The following is a 17,096-nucleotide window of genomic DNA, read 5'->3' on the forward strand; positions in this document are numbered from 1 at the left end:
GCAGCCCCTTGGGCAAACTGGTGAGTAGACAATTTACACCCAAGAGGAACAATTCACCAGACTGAGCTCTGAACGAAATGAAAAAGGAGGCCTCAGTCACAGACAGGGCATGGGGACAGAGTCGTGGATGGAGACAGGACGTGAGGATAGGGTCACAGACAGAGAGAGAGCCCAGAGGCCCAGATGGGCCCTGCAGAACTACTCACAGATAAGGTGGAGCTGCAGTGCTGGCAGAGGAAGTGGTCCTGCAGCAATGAGTGTCCCCCTCCCTCCTCACGGACACACATGTGGCACCCACACTGGAAGAAGTACTGCGTCCTCAAAGCTTGCTGCCGTTCCCTCAATGCCGCCCGGCTCACGTGTGGGCCTGCATGTACACATACACACCAGGGTTAATCCTGGGGACAGCAGGGGTCAGGCAGCACATGGGAGCCGCGCATGGCACGGCAACTTGGGGCATCGGCTCCTGTGGGAAGGTTGAGAATGGCAAAGTGGGATCAGGTGATGAGTGTGGAGGGAGAGGGGAGCAAAGGGGGAGGGGATGAGCGAGAGGAGAGCTGAGGCAGGACAGCCAATGAGGAAGGGAAAAGGTCATTGGGAAAGGAGTATAATGGGGAGGGGAGATGGGGAGCAGGAAGGGAGGGAAAGGGTGTGGGGGGAAAGAGGATGAGGAGGGGAGGGAAGGGGAAGTAAGAGTGGGAGGACATACTGGATCTAGTAGTAGGTAATGAATGCACAGGTGACAGACTTCTCAGGGAGCATTATGGTGATAATGAGCACAACTTGCTAAGCTTTAGCATAGCTATGGACAGACATGAGTATAAAAAACATGGTGAAGGGCTCATTATCATGGGATGCGCAGGAGCACGGGAGAGTAAATTGGGAGCAGACATTCTCAGGTAAAAGCACAGCAGAAATATGGAGGGTGTTTCAGGACCACGTGTACAGGGTTTTCCAAATGTAACAGGGAAAAGTAAAGAAGCTATAGTCGACAAGAGAGGAGGGGACTGTGAATCAGGAGGAGGCATACACAATATTTATAAAGTGAAAGGAAGGGCTCATGAAGGAGGTTTACAAAGGACAGGAGAGCTAGAAGAAGGCACAACATGGCCCTGGCAAGTAGGATGAAGGGAAATCTAGGCATACTACATGTAGAACATGTCTCCGCTCCATCCTCAACATTCATTGGAATGACTTCATCTCCAACATCGAAGTACTCGAGCTGCCAGAATCTGCAAGCATCGAATCCACACTGCTGAAGACCCAACTGCGCTGGGTAGGTCACGTCTCCAGAATGGAGGACCATCGCCTTCCCAAAATCGTGTTCTATGGCGAGCTCTCCACTGGCCACCAAGACAGAGGTGCACCAAAGAAGTGGTACAAGGACTGCTTAAAGAAATCTCTTGGTGCCTGCCCCATTGACCACCGCCAGTGGGCTGATCTCGCTTCCAGCCGTGCACCTTGGCGCCTCACAGTTCGGCGGGCAGCAACCTCCTTTGAAGAAGACCGCAGAGCCCACCTCACTGACAAAAGACAAAGGAGGAAAAACCCAACACCCAACCCCAACCAACCAATTTTCCCTTGCAGCCGCTGCAACCGTGCCTGCCTGTCCCGCATCGGACTTCTCAGTCACCAACGAGCCTGCAGCAGACATGCACGTACTCCTCCATAAGTCTTCGTCCGCGAAGCCAAGCCAAAGAAGAACATGTAGAACCAAAGAATACAAGAGGACAGAGAGAACCGATCTGGGATAAGGGTGTGGCGGGGGGGTGGGGGGTGTGTGGAAGAGAACATGTGCCTGGACCCAGAGGAGATCCCTTGCTTCTGATTACTCAACTGAGGGACCTTTGTGAATGTGAGGCGAGTGGCTGAAAGAAAAATAGAGGGTTACAGGCCAAGGAAGATTAATGGTCAGTTACTTAAAAGTGTAGAAGAACAGGGGGACCTTGGGGTCCACAGAGCAGGTTGAAAGGATAGTTAAGAAGGCCAATGGAATGTTGGGCTTCATTAATCGGGGATTGAATTCAGGAGTAGGGAGGTCATGTTGCAGCTCTACAAATCTACGGTGAGACCACACACCAGAGTATTGTTTTCAGTTCTGGTCACCTCATTACAGGAAGGATGTGGAAGCTATGGAGAAGGGGCAGAGATTTACCAGGACGTGGCCTGGATTGGGAAACAAGTCTTATGAGGCAAGGTTATCAGAGCTGGGACCTTTTGGAGTGTAGATGAGTCTACAAGATAGGGTGAACCTGTTTCCCAGGGAGGGAGTAGCAAACACTCAAGGACATGTACAAAGAGAAGGGAGGGAAGTTTAGGGGAGACATCAGGAGTAAGTTCTTCTCACAGAAAGATGTGGGTCCCTGGAATGCCTTGCCAGGGGTGGTGATGGAGGCTGGAATATTAGGGGCTTTTAAAAGACTCTTAGACCCATCGATGAAAAGAAAAAGGTTATGGGGAAGGGAGGGTTTCAGTTTAAAGGGACGAAGGGACTGTATTATGCTGTAGTGTTCTCTGGTCCATGAGAAATGAGAAAAAAAGATTACTGGGGCATTGGGGATAATCTTTGTGACCACTCTGGCCAAAGGGGAGATGCTGGAAGATTGGACAATGGCAAATGTGGACCCCTTGTTTCAGAAAAGTAACAGAGAATCCTGGGAATTATAGACCAGTGAGTCTTACATCGATGATGTGCAAGGAAAGGAATTCTGAGGTTCAGAATTCACAAACAATTGGAGCAGTACAGTCTTCTCAAGGATAGTTGCCATGGCTTTGAGGAGAGGCCATGCTTCACGAGCGTAATTGAGTTTTTCGAGGAGATGACAAAGGAAATTGATGAAGGTAGGGTGGTAGATGTAGTGTATAAGGATTTTAGTAAGGTAACTGACAAGGTCCTCAATGGTAGGCATTTTCAGAAAGTCATGAGCCACAGGATCCATGGAACCTTGGTTGCTTGGATTCGGAATTGGCTTGCCTGCAGAAAGCAGAGATTAGTAGTGGACGGAATGCATTCTGCCTGGAGGTCAGTGACTAGTGGAGTTCTGCAAGGATCTGTTCTGGGACCCCTGCTCTGCATGTTTTATGAATGACCTGGATGAAGAAGCGGAAGGATGGGTCAGTAAGTTTGTAGACGGTTAGAGGTTAAGCTTACAACAAGATTGACAGGATGCAGAGTTGGGCGGAGAAGTGGCAAATGGAGTCCAATCTGGATAAGTGTGAGATGATGCATTTTGGAAGGTCAAACTGAGATGTGCAAAAGGAATAGGGTGGTGTTGGTTGGGGATTTCAATTTTCCTAACATAGATTGGGAAACACAGTCAGGATGGCATAGAGTTTATACAATGTGTTCAGGAATGCTTTTTGCAGCAGTATGTGGAAATGCCCACTAGAGGGGGAGCAGTGTTAGATCTGTTGTTAGGGAATGAAATAGGGCAGGTGATGGAAGTGAGCGTTGGGGAGAAATTCGTATCCAGTGATCATGGGTCCATTAGCTTTAGCTTAATTATGGAAAGGGATAGGTCAGGTCAGAAGTTGAAGATCTTCAAGTGGGGGAAGGCCAGATTTGAAGAGATGAGAAGGGATTTTCAGAGAGTTGTGTGGGCTGATCTTTTTGCCGGAAAGGATGTAGAGGCAAATTGGAGGGTATTTAAAAGTGAGATTTTGAGGGTACAGGATTTTTATGTTCCAGTCTGGCCGAAAGGCAAGACCAAAAGTTCAAGGGAGCCATGGTTTCTTAGAAAAATTAGGAAGTTGGTTCAGGTTAAGAGAGGTCTATGCTTAAATATAAGAAACAAAAGATTGATGAGATGCATGATCGTTACTTAGATTGCAGAAAGAACCTTAAGAGGGAAATTAGAAAGGCAAAAAGGTCTGAGGTGTCCATAGCGAATAAGGTGAAAGTGAATCCTACAGATACGTGAATAGTAAAAGGAGGGTTAAGGATAGAGTAGGTCCACTGGAAAATGGGAACGGTGGACTATGTGAGGAACCGTATGAGATGGGGGAGATAATGAACCATTTTTTCTCGTCTGTATTCATGAGGGAAAGGGACATTGGACTATGTGAGACAAATGAGGCCAATGGCTTAGTTATGGAAAGTATAGGGATTAGTAAAGAGAGGGTTTTGGAGCTTCTTGGTTCAATAAAGGTGGATAAGTCTCCTGGTCCTGATAGGATTTTTCCCAGGACATTAAGGGAGGTCAGGGAGCAAATAGTGGGGGCACTGTCAGTGATTTTTCAACGATCACTGGAGGAGGGTGTGGTGCCGCAGGATTGGAGGGTTGCAAACGTAGTTCCATTGTTTAAAAAAGGCACAAGGTGCAGGCCAAGTAATTATCGGTCAGTAAGTTTGACTTCGGTGGTGGGGAAAGTTATAGAGGGTATTCTTAGAGATAGTATGTACAAATATTTGGATAGGCAGGGATAGATCGGGGCACCCAGCATGGGTTTGTGAAGGGAAAGTCATGTTTGACACATCTTGTTGAGTTTTTTTAAGAGATGACAAGTGGATGAAGGTAGGGCAGTTGATGTCATCTATTTGGATTTTAGTAAGGCTTTTGATAAGGTTCCACATGCAAGGTTAATAAGGAAGGTTCAGTCACTGGGGATTAATAGAGATAGTGAGATGGGTTCAGAGATGGCTGGAAGATAGACAGCAGAGAGTCATGGTGGACATCTGTCTGTCAGGATGGAAGCCTGTGACGAGCGGTGTGCCTCAGGGATCGGTGCTGGGTCCCCTGATGTTTATCATTTATATTAATGATTTGGATGAGGAGAGATTAATTGGGTAAGCAAATATGCAGACAATACGAAAATAGGGGGAGTGGTGGATAATGAGAGAAAGTTTTCTTGGATTACAGAAGGATTTAGTTTGTTTGGAAAAGTGGGCTGAAAGATGGCAAATGGAATTTAATGTAGACGTGTGAGGTGCTGCATTTTGGAAAAAATAACCAAAATCGGACATATGCAGTTAAGGGGAGGGCATTGAGGAATGCAGAGGAACAGAGGGTTCTTGGAGTTGTGGTACAGAGTTCATTGAAGATGGATTCCCAGGGTGGTCAAGAAGGCATATGGTATGCTGGCCTTCATAAATCATAGCATAGAGTATAGGAGCTGGGAAGTGAAGCTGCGACTGTTTAAGGCATTGGTGAGGCCAGGTTTGGAGTATTGTGTTCAGTTCTGGTCTCCAAATTATAGGAAAGATATACATAAGGTGGAGAGGCTGCAGAGAAGATTTACAAAGATGTTGTACAATATGTCTTACAATATCTACAGTATGGAGCAAGATTAAGGAGACTGGGACTTTATTCATTGGAATGTAAACGGTTGAGAGGGGATTTGACAGAGGTATTTAAAATTATGAAGAGAATAGATAGACTAGACGCGAGTAGACTCTTTCCCCTGAGGGCAGGGGAGGTTGGAACAAGAGGGTATGTTAAGGGTAAGGGGGGAAAACTTTAGGAGAAATGTTAGAGGATGTTTCTTCACTCAGAGAGTGGTGGTAGAATGGAATGATCTTCCAGAGGAGATAGGTAACGGCAGGATCCTTTCTGTCATTTAAGAGAAGGTTGGATGTGTACATGGATATGTGGGGGTTGGAGGGTTATGGGCAGAGAGTAGGGGGGGGTGGAATCTAGTGGAGTTGTTCAAGTGAACCGGTGCAGACTCGAAGAGCCGAAATGGCCTGTTTCCGCGCTGTAAACTTTTATATGGTTATAAACGAAGGTTGATACATACTCTGGGGTGGCAGGATTCTAAACATTGTGGAGGAACAGAGATCTTAGGCTCCTGGTCCAACAGATCCCTCAGCATTGCCGTGCAAATTGACAGGGTGGTTAATAAGGTGGGTGGTGTGCTAGATTTCATTAGGCAGGCATCTGAAGAAATGGTGGTGGGAGCGCAGGGGGAGGAACGGTCCCACATGCAGGAGGTAATACCTGGAGAAAGGAGGGAGGGCACATCAGCAAGCAAGATGGAAAGGGAAAGGGGTAAAGATAATGAAGCAAGGTTGATCAAGCTATGATGACAGGCTTAATATAGGGGCATCCTGGTTAGCACAATGCTGATACACTGCCAGTGACCCCAGTTCGAATCCTATGCTTTCTATAACGAGTTGTAGGTTTTCCTGTGTCAAGAGTGGTTTTCCTCCAGGGACTCTAGTTTCCTCCCACCCTTCAAAACGTACCCGGGGTTGTTGGTTAATTGGTATATTTAGGCAACAGGGGCTCTGGGACCACATGTCTAAATTTTTAAAATATATACATTTAATTTGGAGAGACGATGAATGAGAGGTGACTTAATCAAGGTTTACCAGATTAATGAGGGGAATGTTCACGATGAAGAGCCGGCACCTTTTTACTTGGGCAAGAATAGCAAGTATCAGAGGACATCGTTTAAGTGAGTGGAGAAATATTTGGGAAAGAAGTCAGAGACAAGCTGCTTTTTTATACTCAGAGTAGTCAGTTCCTGAAATGTGTTGGCAGGGATGGTGGTGGAGAGTAAAAAGATTCTTAGACAGGATCATGAATGCAAGAAAAATAGAGGGATATGGGTGTGAGGGGGAACCAATCAGAGTAGGTTTCCACAGTGGCCAAAGCATTGTTGGCTGTAGGGCCTGTTCTGTGCTGTAATGTTCAATGAGGGAGACAGAGAGAGAGAGAAAGAGAGAGGATTACCGTAGCAGTGAAACACCTCTTGTCCTGCAGGGATGTGCTGGGAAGCGCGGACAGTGAGGCTGGTCTTGTGAAAGGAGATACCGGTGTTGGGCTCACACGAGTGGTTAAAAAGGCTGGCTCTGGGGAAGAGGGCTGTGGCAATCCTCAACTGCTGCAACTCCAGCACACGTGCACAGCCCACACCTGCAGTCGGATGAAAGAGGTGTGAGAGGGAGCCAGTGCAGACAGACACATCACCAAGTCGACAGCACATGGATACGTACCAATTCTACCCTGCCCCCCAGCAAGCCCTGTCCCCAGTCCCCAGCACACTCCTCCCCCCCCCCCAACATGCCCCTCCCCTTAGTCCCAGCACACCCCATTCCCCCCAGGCTGGAATGCCTCTCCCCTCAGCCTCCAGCACACTCCTGTCCCCTAGTTCGCCCTACCCCCAGCCCCAGCACACCCTCCTGCCCAGCCTTTGACCCTAACCAGGAACATACACCCCTCCTGCATGCCCCTCCCCTAGCCGACAAACCCCACCCATCTTCTCAGTACCATCTCCCCTTCCCTCAAGCCCAACAAATCTCCCCCAGCTCCTCCCCAGGCCCTCCAACCCTACCCAGCTCCCCCTCCCTATAGCCCCTCTCCCCATCCCCTCCTTCTGTCCACACTCACCAGTGTCCCGGACGGTGCTGATGGCCTGTGCATTACACTGTAGCTGCAGCATGTGTTGGATCAGGGCCACTCCCAGTGTCCGCAGGCTGCCCCCTGCCTCACTATTGGGCCCTGGCTCAGTCTCGGCCCCGGGACCCAGCAGGCGGGGAGCGAGGCCACTGCGCCACACCGCCAGGCACAGTGCAGCCGCAGTCAGGGCACAGAGGAATCGGTGGGCAGGCGGCTGCCTCTCACTGTGCGTCAGGAGACTGTGAATCAGCTGGTAAGGGCTGATCTCAGGTCGCCTGCCCCCCTCCTCGCCCAGACCCTCCGCTGCCTCACTTTGCACCCTCTCCACCACCGGCATTCCTGCTATCAGCACGGTGCGGAGAGCGAGGTGGGCAAAGGTGCCCAGTGCCAGCAGAAGCCCGGCAAGGGGGCAGTCCAGCCAGTGGTATTGGTGCCAGGCCAGGTCCCGGCAACTCTCACTGCAGTAAGAGCTGAAGCTGCAGGTGCCACAGGGCAGCGGCAGGTGGGCCAGCGTCATGCAGTGGTGGCAGTGCATGTCCTGGGTGGGGGGTGTCTCCTCGCTCAGCTCCCCAGGGATGAGAACAGCGGCAAAGGCCTCTTCCTGCAGCACCACCTGACCTGGACGCAGATCCCTGCATGCCACATAGTAACGCCCCCTGGAACTGTGCACACGCAGGCTGATGGCAGCAGGGGTTTCTCCCTCACCCTCAACCTGGCTGGGGGACTGCTGGGTGACAGGGCTTGGGATACCTCCCTCCGCACAGTTCAGCTGCTGCAAGCAGGCTGCTCGACGAGCACGGGTCTTGTGCTGCAGCTCCTGGGGGTAGTTGTGTCTCTCCGCTCTCCCCACATCCAGCAGGCATTCCTGCAGGGGTAGACAGGCTGGGCTCAGTCACTGCATTTGGATGGAGATGAAGGAAGGGAGTCATGAGGGAGGGTGAGAGAGAGAGGAGGGAGAGGGGAGGGTGGAGGAGGAGAGGGGATAACTGACCCACCTGGTATCGTTGCAGGTAGTAGAGTGCGGCAGACCGGTTAGCATAGAGGAGGCTGGTCTCAGGGTTGTCGGCTGAGCTGTACCGGAGGCCCTAGTGACGGAGAGATGATCAGACCACAGACCCATACTTCACCCAACCCTGACAGGGAGGGGGTAGGCATTTCAAAGTGGGTGTGTTCACGGGAGTGGGAGCAGACGTGCCAAGGAAGAAGGAGTGCTTGGAGGGAACCCTGATTTATCTGCCAGGAGGAGGGGAGAAGCACGAGCATGGGGTGGGGGGGGGGGGGGGGGTAAGGGATTAGGGGGCATGAGCTGGGTGTGGGGAAAGGGTAGGGGCACGAACCACTGTGGAGTCAGATTACCTTGCTGTTGCCCCCATGGGTACAGTGTCCCTGTTGCCCGGACCACCTGTGGGTACAGTCCCCCGGCACACCCCCACCTGAGAACACCAAACCACCTGTGTGTACAGTGATACTGATCCCACGTAGTCCTTTGCTCGAAAACGCTCGTTCCCCCGACCCCGGAGCGTGTGCGCAGCCTCATCATCCTTCTCCGTTCGCCACTGAGCCGAAAGCTCACGCAGTATTGTCTCGTCCTCCGCACTGCTGGAGGCAGGGGTGGCATTTAAAACTCGCTCTGCTGGGGGGGGGGGTGGGGAGAGGGGAGGGGAGGGGGAGGGGGAGGGGGAGGGGGAAGGGGGGAGGGGGGAGGGGGGAGAGGAAGGGGGTGAGGGGAAGGGGGTGAGGGGAGGGGAGGGGGGTGAGGGGAGGGGGGTGAGGGGAGGGGGTGAGGGGAGGGGGTGAGGGGAGGGGGTGAGGGGAGGGGGTGAGGGGAGGGGGTGAGGGGAGGGGGTGAGGGGAGGGGGTGAGGGGAGGGGGTGAGGGGAGGGGGTGAGGGGAGGGGGTGAGGGGAGGGGGTGAGGGGAGGGGGTGAGGGGAGGGGGTGAGGGGAGGGGGTGAGGGGAGGGGGTGAGGGAGGGGGTGAGGGGAGGGGGTGAGGGGAGGGGGTGAGGGGAGGGGGTGAGGGGAGGGGGTGAGGGGAGGGGGTGAGGGGAGGGGGGTGAGGGGAGGGGGTGAGGGGAGGGGGTGAGGGGAGGGGGTGAGGGGAGGGGGTGAGGGGAGGGGGTGAGGGGAGGGGGTGAGGGGAGGGGGTGAGGGGAGGGGGGTGAGGGAGGGGGTGAGGGGAGGGGGGTGAGGGGAGGGGGTGTGGGGAGGGGGGAGGGGGGAGGGGGGAGGGGGGAGGGGGAGAGGGTAGGGGGGGAGAGGGGAGGGGGGGAGGAGGGGAGAGGGGGGGAGAGGGGAGAGAGGGGAGGGGGGAGGGTGGAGAGGGGAGGGGAGAGGGGAGGGGGGGAGAGGGGGGGGAGAGGGGAGAGGGGAGGGGGGGAGAGGGGAGGGGGGGAGAGGGGAGGGGGGGAGAGGGGAGGGGGGGAGAGGGGGAGGGGGGGAGAGGGGGGGGGGGAGAGGGGAGGGGGGGAGAGGGGAGGGGGGGAGAGGGGAGGGGGGAGGGGGGGAGAGGGGAGGGGGGGAGAGGGGAGGGGGGGAGAGGGGAGGGGGGGAGAGGGGAGGGGGGGAGAGGGGAGGGGGGGAGAGGGGAGGGGGGGAGAGGGGAGGGGGGGAGAGGGGAGGGGGGGAGAGGGGAGGGGGGGAGAGGGGAGGGGGGGAGAGGGGAGGGGGGGAGAGGGGAGGGGGGGGAGAGGGGAGGGGGGGAGAGGGGAGGGGGGAGAGGGGAGGGGGGGAGAGGGGAGGGGGGGAGAGGGGAGGGGGGGAGAGGGGAGGGGGGGAGAGGGGAGGGGGGGGAGAGGGGAGGGGGGAGAGGGGAGGGGGGGAGAGGGGAGGGGGGGAGAGGGGAGGGGGGGGAGAGGGGAGGGGGGGAGAGGGGAGGGGGGGAGAGGGGGAGGGGGGGAGAGGGGAGGGGGGGAGAGGGGAGGGGGGGAGAGGGGAGGGGGGAGAGGGGAGGGGGGAGAGGGGAGGGGGGAGAGGGGAGGGGGGGGAGAGGGGAGGGGGGGAGAGGGGAGGGGGGGAGAGGGGAGGGGGGGGAGGGGAGGGGGGGAGAGGGTGGGGGGGGGAGGGGGGGGGAGGGGAGGGGGGGGAGGGGAGGGGGGGAGGGGAGGGGGGGGAGGGGAGGGGGGAGGGGGGAGGGGGGAGGGGGGAGGGGGGAGAGGGGAGAGGGGAGGGGGAGAGGGGAGGGGGGAGAGGGGAGGGGGGAGGGGGAGGGGGGAGGGGGAGGGGGGAGGGGGGGGGGTGGGGGAGGGGGGGAGGGGGAGGGGGGAGGGGAGGGGGGAGGGGGAGGGGGGAGAGGGGAGGGGGGGAGAGGGGAGGGGGGGAGAGGGGAGGGGGGGAGAGGGGAGGGGGGGAGAGGGGAGGGGGGGAGAGGGGAGGGGGGGAGAGGGGTGGGGGGGAGAGGGGTGGGGGGGAGAGGGGAGGGGGGGAGAGGGGAGGGGGGGAGAGGGGAGGGGGGGGAGAGGGGAGGGGGGGAGAGGGGAGGGGGGGAGAGGGGAGGGGGGGAGAGGGGAGGGGGGAGAGGGGAGGGGGGGGAGAGGGGAGGGGGGGAGAGGGGAGGGGGGGAGGGGGGTGGGAGGGGGGGAGGGGGGAGGGGGGTGAGGGAGGGGGAGGGGAGGGGGGGAGAGGGAGGGGGGGAGGGGGGGGGTGAGGGGGGAGGGGGGTGAGGGGAGGGGGGTGAGGGGAGGGGGGTGAGGGGAGGGGGGTGAGGGGAGGGGGGTGAGGGGAGGGGGGTGAGGGGAGGGGGGTGAGGGGAGGGGGGTGAGGGGAGGGGGGTGAGGGGAGGGGGGTGAGGGGAGGGGGGTGAGGGGAGGGGGGTGAGGGGAGGGGGGTGAGGGGGAGGGGGGTGAGGGGAGGGGGGGTGAGGGGAGGGGGGTGAGGGGAGGGGGGTGAGGGGAGGGGGGGTGAGGGGAGGGGGGTGAGGGGAGGGGGGTGAGGGGAGGGGGGTGAGGGGAGGGGGGTGAGGGGAGGGGGGGGTGAGGGGAGGGGGGTGAGGGGAGGGGGGTGAGGGGAGGGGGGTGAGGGGAGGGGGGTGAGGGGAGGGGGGTGAGGGGAGGGGGGTGAGGGGAGGGGGGTGAGGGGAGGGGGGGTGAGGGGAGGGGGGTGAGGGGAGGGGGGTGAGGGGAGGGGGGTGAGGGGAGGGGGGGTGAGGGGAGGGGGGTGAGGGGAGGGGGGTGAGGGGAGGGGGGTGAGGGGAGGGGGGTGAGGGGAGGGGGGTGAGGGGAGGGGGGTGAGGGGAGGGGGGTGAGGGGAGGGGGGGTGAGGGGAGGGGGGTGAGGGAGGGGGGTGAGGGTGGGGGTGAGGGGGGGGTGAGGGTGAGGGGGGTGAGGGAGGGGGGTGAGGGGAGGGGGTGAGGGGGGGGGTGAGGGGAGGGGGGTGAGGGGAGGGGGGTGAGGGGAGGGGAGGGGGGGAGGGGAGGGGAGGGGGGTGAGGGGAGGGGAGGGGTGAGGGGAGGGGGTGAGGGAGGGGAGGAGGGGAGGTGGAAGGGGGTGAGGGGAGGGGGAGGAGGGGAGGGGAAGGGGGGTGAGGGGAGGGGAGGGGAAGGGGGTGAGGGTGGGGAGGGGAGGGGTGAGGGAGGGGAGGGGGGTGAGGGGAGGGGGGGTGAGGTGAGGGGAGGGGGTGAGGGGAGGGGGGTGAGGGGAGGGGGGTGAGGGGAGGGGGGTGAGGGGAGGGGGGTGAGGGGAGGGGGGTGGGGGGAGGGGGGGAGGGGAGGGGGGTGGGGGGAGGGGTGGGGGGTGAAGGGAGGGGTGGGGGGTGAGGGGAGGGGAGGGGGGTGAGGGGAGGGGATGGGGAGAGGGAGGGATGGGGGGAGAGGGGAGGAGGGAGGGGATGGTGGGTGAGGGGAGGGGGGTGAGGGGATGGGGGTGAGGGGAGGGGGGTGAGGGGAGGGGGTGTGAGGGGAGGGGGGTGAGTGGGAGGGGGTGAGGGGAGGGGGGTGAGGGGAGGGGGGTGAGGGGAGGGGGTGAGGGGAGGGGGTGAGGGGAGGGGGTGAGGGGAGGGGGGTGAGGGGAGGGGGGTGAGGGGAGGGGAGGGGGGTGAGGGGAGGGGGGTGAGGGAGGGGAGGGGTGTGGGGGAGGGGGTGAGGGAGGGGAGGAGGGGAGGGGGTGGGGTGAGGGGAGGGGAGGAGGGGAGGGGAAGGGGGTGAGGGGAGGGGGTGGGAGGGGAAGGGGGTGAGGGAGGGAGGGGAAGGGGGTGAGGGGAGGGGAGGGGAAGGGGTGAGGGAGGGGAGGGGGTGAGGGGAGGGAGGGGGTGAGGGGAGGGGGGGGGTGAGGTGAGGGGAGGGGGTGAGGGGGGTGAGGGGAGGGGGTGTGAGGGGAGGGGGTGGAGGGGAGGGGGGTGAGGGGAGGGGGGTGAGGGGAGGGGGGTGAGGGGAGGGGGGTGAGGGGAGGGGGGTGAGGGGAGGGGGTGAGGGGAGGGGGTGAGGGGAGGGGGGGTGAGGGGAGGGGGGTGAGGGGAGGGGGTGGGGGAGGGGTGAGGGAGGGGGGTGAGGGGGGGGGGTGAGGGAGGGGTGGGGGGGGAGGGGGGTGAGGGAGGGGAGGGGGGTGAGGGGAGGGGAGGGGTGAGGGGAGGGGGTGAGGGGAGGGGAGGAGGGGAGGGGAAGGGGGTGAGGGGAGGGGAGGAGGGGAGGGGAAGGGGGTGAGGGGAGGGGAGGGGAAGGGGGTGAGGGGAGGGGAGGGGAAGGGGTGAGGGGAGGGGAGGGGGTGAGGGGAGGTGGGTGGGGGGTGAGGGTGAGGGGGGGGGTGAGGTGAGGGGGGGGGGTGAGGGGGGTGAGGGGAGGGGGGTGAGGGGAGGGGGGTGAGGGGAGGGGGGTGAGGGTGAGGGGGGTGGGGGGAGGGGTGGGGGGTGAAGGGAGGGGTGGGGGGTGAGGGGAGGGGAGGGGGTGAGGGGAGGGGATGGGGAGAGGGAGGGATGGGGGGAGAGGGAGGAGGGAGGGGATGTGGGTGAGGGGGAGGGGGGTGAGGGGAGGGGAGGGGGATTGGGGAGGGGGTTAGGGGAGGGGCATGGGGAGAGGGAGGGATGGGGAGAGAGGGGAGGAGGGAGGGGTGGGGGGTGAAGGGAGGGGAGGGGGGGTGAGAGGAGGGGATGGGGAGGAGGTGTTTTTGGAGGGGGGGGGGCTCCATCTCCCCACTCACCCGAGCCACTGGCGGCCGAAGTCGAAGGCGCGGCCCAGGTCGGTGACGGAGTCGAAGCCCCGACGCTCGGAGTCCGACATCTCTCGCCATCGGGCACCGCATCGGCCCCTCCAACCCGACCTCAGGCTTGCCATCTCCGCCTGGAAATACGTCATCACGGCGCATCGCTCAACCAATCCACTGTCAGATCTTGTCCCATCCTTCCCTCCAACGACATGAGCTGGCTGGTGATTGGTGGGACGGACGGACAGCCCAGACTGGCCGCTTATTGGATGATGCAAGGGGTGGGACGGACGGACAGCCCAAGCTGGCCGGTGATTGGTGGATGCAAGGGGTGGGACCGGCGGACAGCCCAGGCTTGCCGGTGATTGGTGGATGCAGGGGGGCGGGACGGACGGACAGCCCAGACTGGCCGGTGATTGGTCGATGCAGGAGGCGGGACAAGTAGTCGGAGGGGAATATGAATGAACCACAGACTCTGCCTCACTTTGCCTTTCTCGTAAACTATTTTGATTTATTATGTCAGGTGGTTGAAATAAATATTTGCACCTTGACGCTGCCGTCAAACAACGAATTTCATGACTTGTTGCTGAGGACAGACCGTGATTCTGGATGATTTACCGAGACTGGTGTTCTGTCTGGGTGTGTGTCTGCGTGTTTTGCACCGAGGACCAGAGAACATTGTTCTGTCCGGTTGGACTTGCACAATCAGATGACAATAAATTGAACTACAGGTGGGTGGGGGAGGCATCGCTACCAGAAATTGCATGGGTCGAAATTGATGGCGCTTGGTTGGAGATTGCCAAGGCAGGAGACAAGGTGATGATCCTCCACTTTGTCTTGATTTGACAGTACAGGAGCCTGTGGAAAGGCACATTAGTGAGGCAGTGGTGCATGGCTCTGAATGGATAACATTGCACGAAATGATCAACAAAACTTAAATTTAGACACCCAGCACAGTAACCTACCGGCCCACAAGCCCGTGAGGCCCAATGCCACCTAAGTGACCTACACCCCCCCCCCCCCCCCCCATACGTTTTGAAGGATGGGAGGAAATCCACACAGGCATGGGCAGGATGCACCAATTCCTTACAGGATTACAACGTCAGCTAACATTTTTCCATACCTTGATAAAGGCTCAAGTCTGAAACGTTCATGTATTTTTATCTTTGCTATTTTAATGACACTGTTTGACCTGCTGAGCTTCTCCAACTTTCTGTTTTTTATAGACAAAATCTTTACCCAGGGCAATGTCCCATACTTGAGGACATGCATTTAAGGGGTTAAGGGTAGTGTGGAAGTTTAAAGATGCAGCCTGCTACAATAACAGCATTTAGAAGGTCAGCCCATGAATATGCAGGGAACAGAAGGATATGTACTAGGTTCAAGCAGAGTTTTAGGTCGACTTGGACATCACGTTCAGCAAGGACAGGGTGTGCAGAAAGATGTAGTTCTGCTCTACTGGCCAAGCATTCGGGATCTCCTAAGCTCTCTGCCTGATTACTAGTCCCACCCCACTTCGAACCCCAACCCAAACAGGTTCTTATGCTGGGCCTGAGACAAGCTCAGAGAACTAATCACAGGCAGAGGAAAGGTAGAGAAGAGATGGCAGGGAGGAGAGAGGGGGACAAGGGAGTGAAGAATGAAGAAAGGGGATAGGAGAGTACAGAAAAGTTGAATCAAACTGGTTTGGCCCTTGTGAAAGGTTTCTTTTATTCATCATTGATTTGTAACCTGAGTGGCAATACAAGTGACATACAGATGTAAAACTTACACCGAGAAAAGTCTCCAACAACCCATGGGAGGAACGGAACATTAAACACAGTTGACATGTCATGCTGGGGTCGGGCCTCACTTCTTTACTGAAGGTCCCATAGCCCTTCAACTGAGCACTCCTTGGTGTTTGGACAGAGAAGGGCAAGGATAGAGGGAGGATCACGGTGAGGAGGGAGGAGGAGGGGAAGGGTCGGGGAGGGGGAATGAAGGGGTCAGGAAGTAGGTTGAAGGGGCTGGGTTTGAGAAAGGTGAGAGGAGGTCAGGGCGGTGCTCAGTCACTGGTGGGCCCCTCGGTGCGCAGTCAGTGGGTGAGGTTTGAGCGGGGGTCTTTCCCTGTCCTCCTGGGCAGGCGTGGATGGTCCTGTGGGCTTTACACATTGGAGGAGAAGAGGGGGTTCCGTTGAAGGTCACTGGCAGAGATGGGGTGCTGCAGGTAATACAGAAGTACCTGGACCTGAAGAGAAAAAGACTGTCAGTGCCATGACAGAGCCCCTGAAGACCCCAGCACCCACTCAAACCCTGGGACTTACCTGCGCCATCACATCAAGGGACCAGATCTCGGTCATGTTATGTGCCGGGGCCTTGTGCTCCCATCCTGAAGGTCGCAGTAGAGTGGGGCCAAACACTGTGGCCAGGTTGTGAATAGACATCTTGTTCACCGGCTCCTTCTCTGCCACCCTGCAAGAGAAGCAAAATATTGGCCCTCAGCACAAGGGGGGGAGCGAGGAGAGGATGAGGGATAGGGAAGGTGAGGGAAAAAAGGTGGTGAGAATGAAGGAAGGTGAGAGGGGAGAGGAGTGAAGATAGGTGCAGGGTGGGGGTGGAGGAGAGGATGTGGTGAAGGTAAGAGGGTAGAGGGGAAGGGGTGGGGAGGCAGGGGTTGGGGTTAATGTGGTGGGATGAGGTGAGGAGTGAGGTGGGGAGGTGATGGAGATGGGGTGGGGGTGAGGATGAGGGGGATCGGGGAAAGGTGGGGAGGGTTGGGGGTGATGCAGTGGGGAGTGAGGTGGGGGGTATGTGATGGGGAGGGGCTGAGGTTGAGGGGGATGGGGAGTGGTGGGTGGGGTGGGGTGAGGGTGATGGGGAGAGGGTGGGGGTGATGGGGAGGGGGTGGGGGTGATGGGGAGAAGGTGGGGGTGATGGGAGAGGGTGGGGGTGATGGGGAGAGGGTGGGGGTGATGGGGAGAGGGTGGGGGTGATGGGATGGGGACACTGTACCTTCTCAGGTGGTCCAGCAGGAAGAGGAAGGTGCTGGTGTTGGGCTCCGGCAGTGAGCGCAGGAGATGCAGCATGCAGTTCTCCCTCGCCGCAGGGTCCGACAGGGCTGCAACAGAGCACCAAAGGGTGTGACCGGTCTGCAACCAGGGTCAGAGGGGCCTCACCCCAATCGGGGTCAAAGAGGTCTTTCTCCAGCCCCTTATCCCTCAAACACCCTCAGTCACGCTGGTATTATGCACCACAGGGTGGAGGGCTGCGGGTATGTGTGTGGGGGAGTGCGGGGGTAGGTGTGTGGGGGAGTGCAGGGTACAGGGAGTGGGGGTGTTGGGGAGGGTGTGTATTGGAGGATTTAGACCATGCTTTTGCTATGCAAGGTTGAGTATCAGTAACCTACTTTGAGAATAATATAAGAATCAGCAGACATAAGCTAAATTCCACCATGGGGCCCAGAGATGCAGTTATCTGACAAAAAGACATCTGGTACCAAGAATGTTTAATCTTCCTGCTTCTTAGCCAGTTGCTGAAGTTTGAGATTGATGGGATTGTTGGCGAGACCTTGAAGATAAGTAAACCATTGTATTCAAAGTGATAAGCTAGAAAGTTGTGGTATTTGATAGAAGCCTAGGCGTGCTACGGT

At 58.5% G+C, this 17,096-nt stretch overlaps 2 protein-coding genes across 5 annotated transcripts in view; both read right to left on the bottom strand.

The window, feature by feature from the left end:
- Positions 1-14,320, bottom strand: part of smyd4 (SET and MYND domain containing 4) — a 42,158-nt gene extending 27,838 nt beyond the window's left edge. For 3 of the 4 annotated variants that reach the window (XR_011348678.1, XM_069910847.1, XM_069910845.1), the window contains exons 1-6: positions 13,466-14,320; positions 8,792-8,939; positions 8,336-8,425; positions 7,332-8,205; positions 6,675-6,857; positions 207-367 (exon numbers count right to left, since the gene is read on the bottom strand). Coding sequence is in view for 3 of the 4 variants with exons in the window: in XM_069910847.1 (XP_069766948.1) it covers positions 207-367; positions 6,675-6,857; positions 7,332-8,205; positions 8,336-8,425; positions 8,792-8,939; positions 13,466-13,620 (1,611 nt within the window). In the remaining variant the exon portion in view is untranslated. The remainder of the gene's footprint in view (positions 1-206; positions 368-6,674; positions 6,858-7,331; positions 8,206-8,335; positions 8,426-8,791; positions 8,940-13,465) is intronic. The other variant, XM_069910846.1, reaches the window with a different exon arrangement.
- An 839-nt stretch (positions 14,321-15,159) lies between these two features.
- On the bottom strand, positions 15,160-16,883 carry LOC138749766 (active breakpoint cluster region-related protein-like). The gene is made up of 4 exons (XM_069911585.1): positions 16,854-16,883; positions 16,460-16,596; positions 15,772-15,919; positions 15,160-15,695 (listed from the first exon to the last, which is right to left on the bottom strand). The coding sequence occupies exons 1-4, from the start codon at positions 16,881-16,883 to the stop codon at positions 15,612-15,614; spliced, it is 399 nt and encodes a 132-aa protein (XP_069767686.1). The 3' UTR covers positions 15,160-15,611.
- Between the last annotated feature and the right edge of the window lie 213 nt (positions 16,884-17,096).

Source organism: Narcine bancroftii, chromosome 14 (assembly GCF_036971445.1).
Source record: "Narcine bancroftii isolate sNarBan1 chromosome 14, sNarBan1.hap1, whole genome shotgun sequence".
Lineage (NCBI taxonomy): Eukaryota > Metazoa > Chordata > Chondrichthyes > Torpediniformes > Narcinidae > Narcine > Narcine bancroftii.

What these genes read in the sequence shown, in the direction of transcription:
- LOC138749766 (XM_069911585.1), bottom strand. Translation starts at nt 16,883, where the DNA reads ATGTCTGCTGATTCTTATATTATTCTCAAA. An exon ending in ATTCTTATATTATTCTCAAA is followed by an intron (nt 16,597 to 16,853) that starts GTAGGTTACTGA and finishes CCCTGGTTGCAG; the next exon opens with ACCGGTCACACCCTTTGGTG. An exon ending in CCCTTGATGTGATGGCGCAG is followed by an intron (nt 15,696 to 15,771) that starts GTAAGTCCCAGG and finishes TTTTCTCTTCAG; the next exon opens with GTCCAGGTACTTCTGTATTA.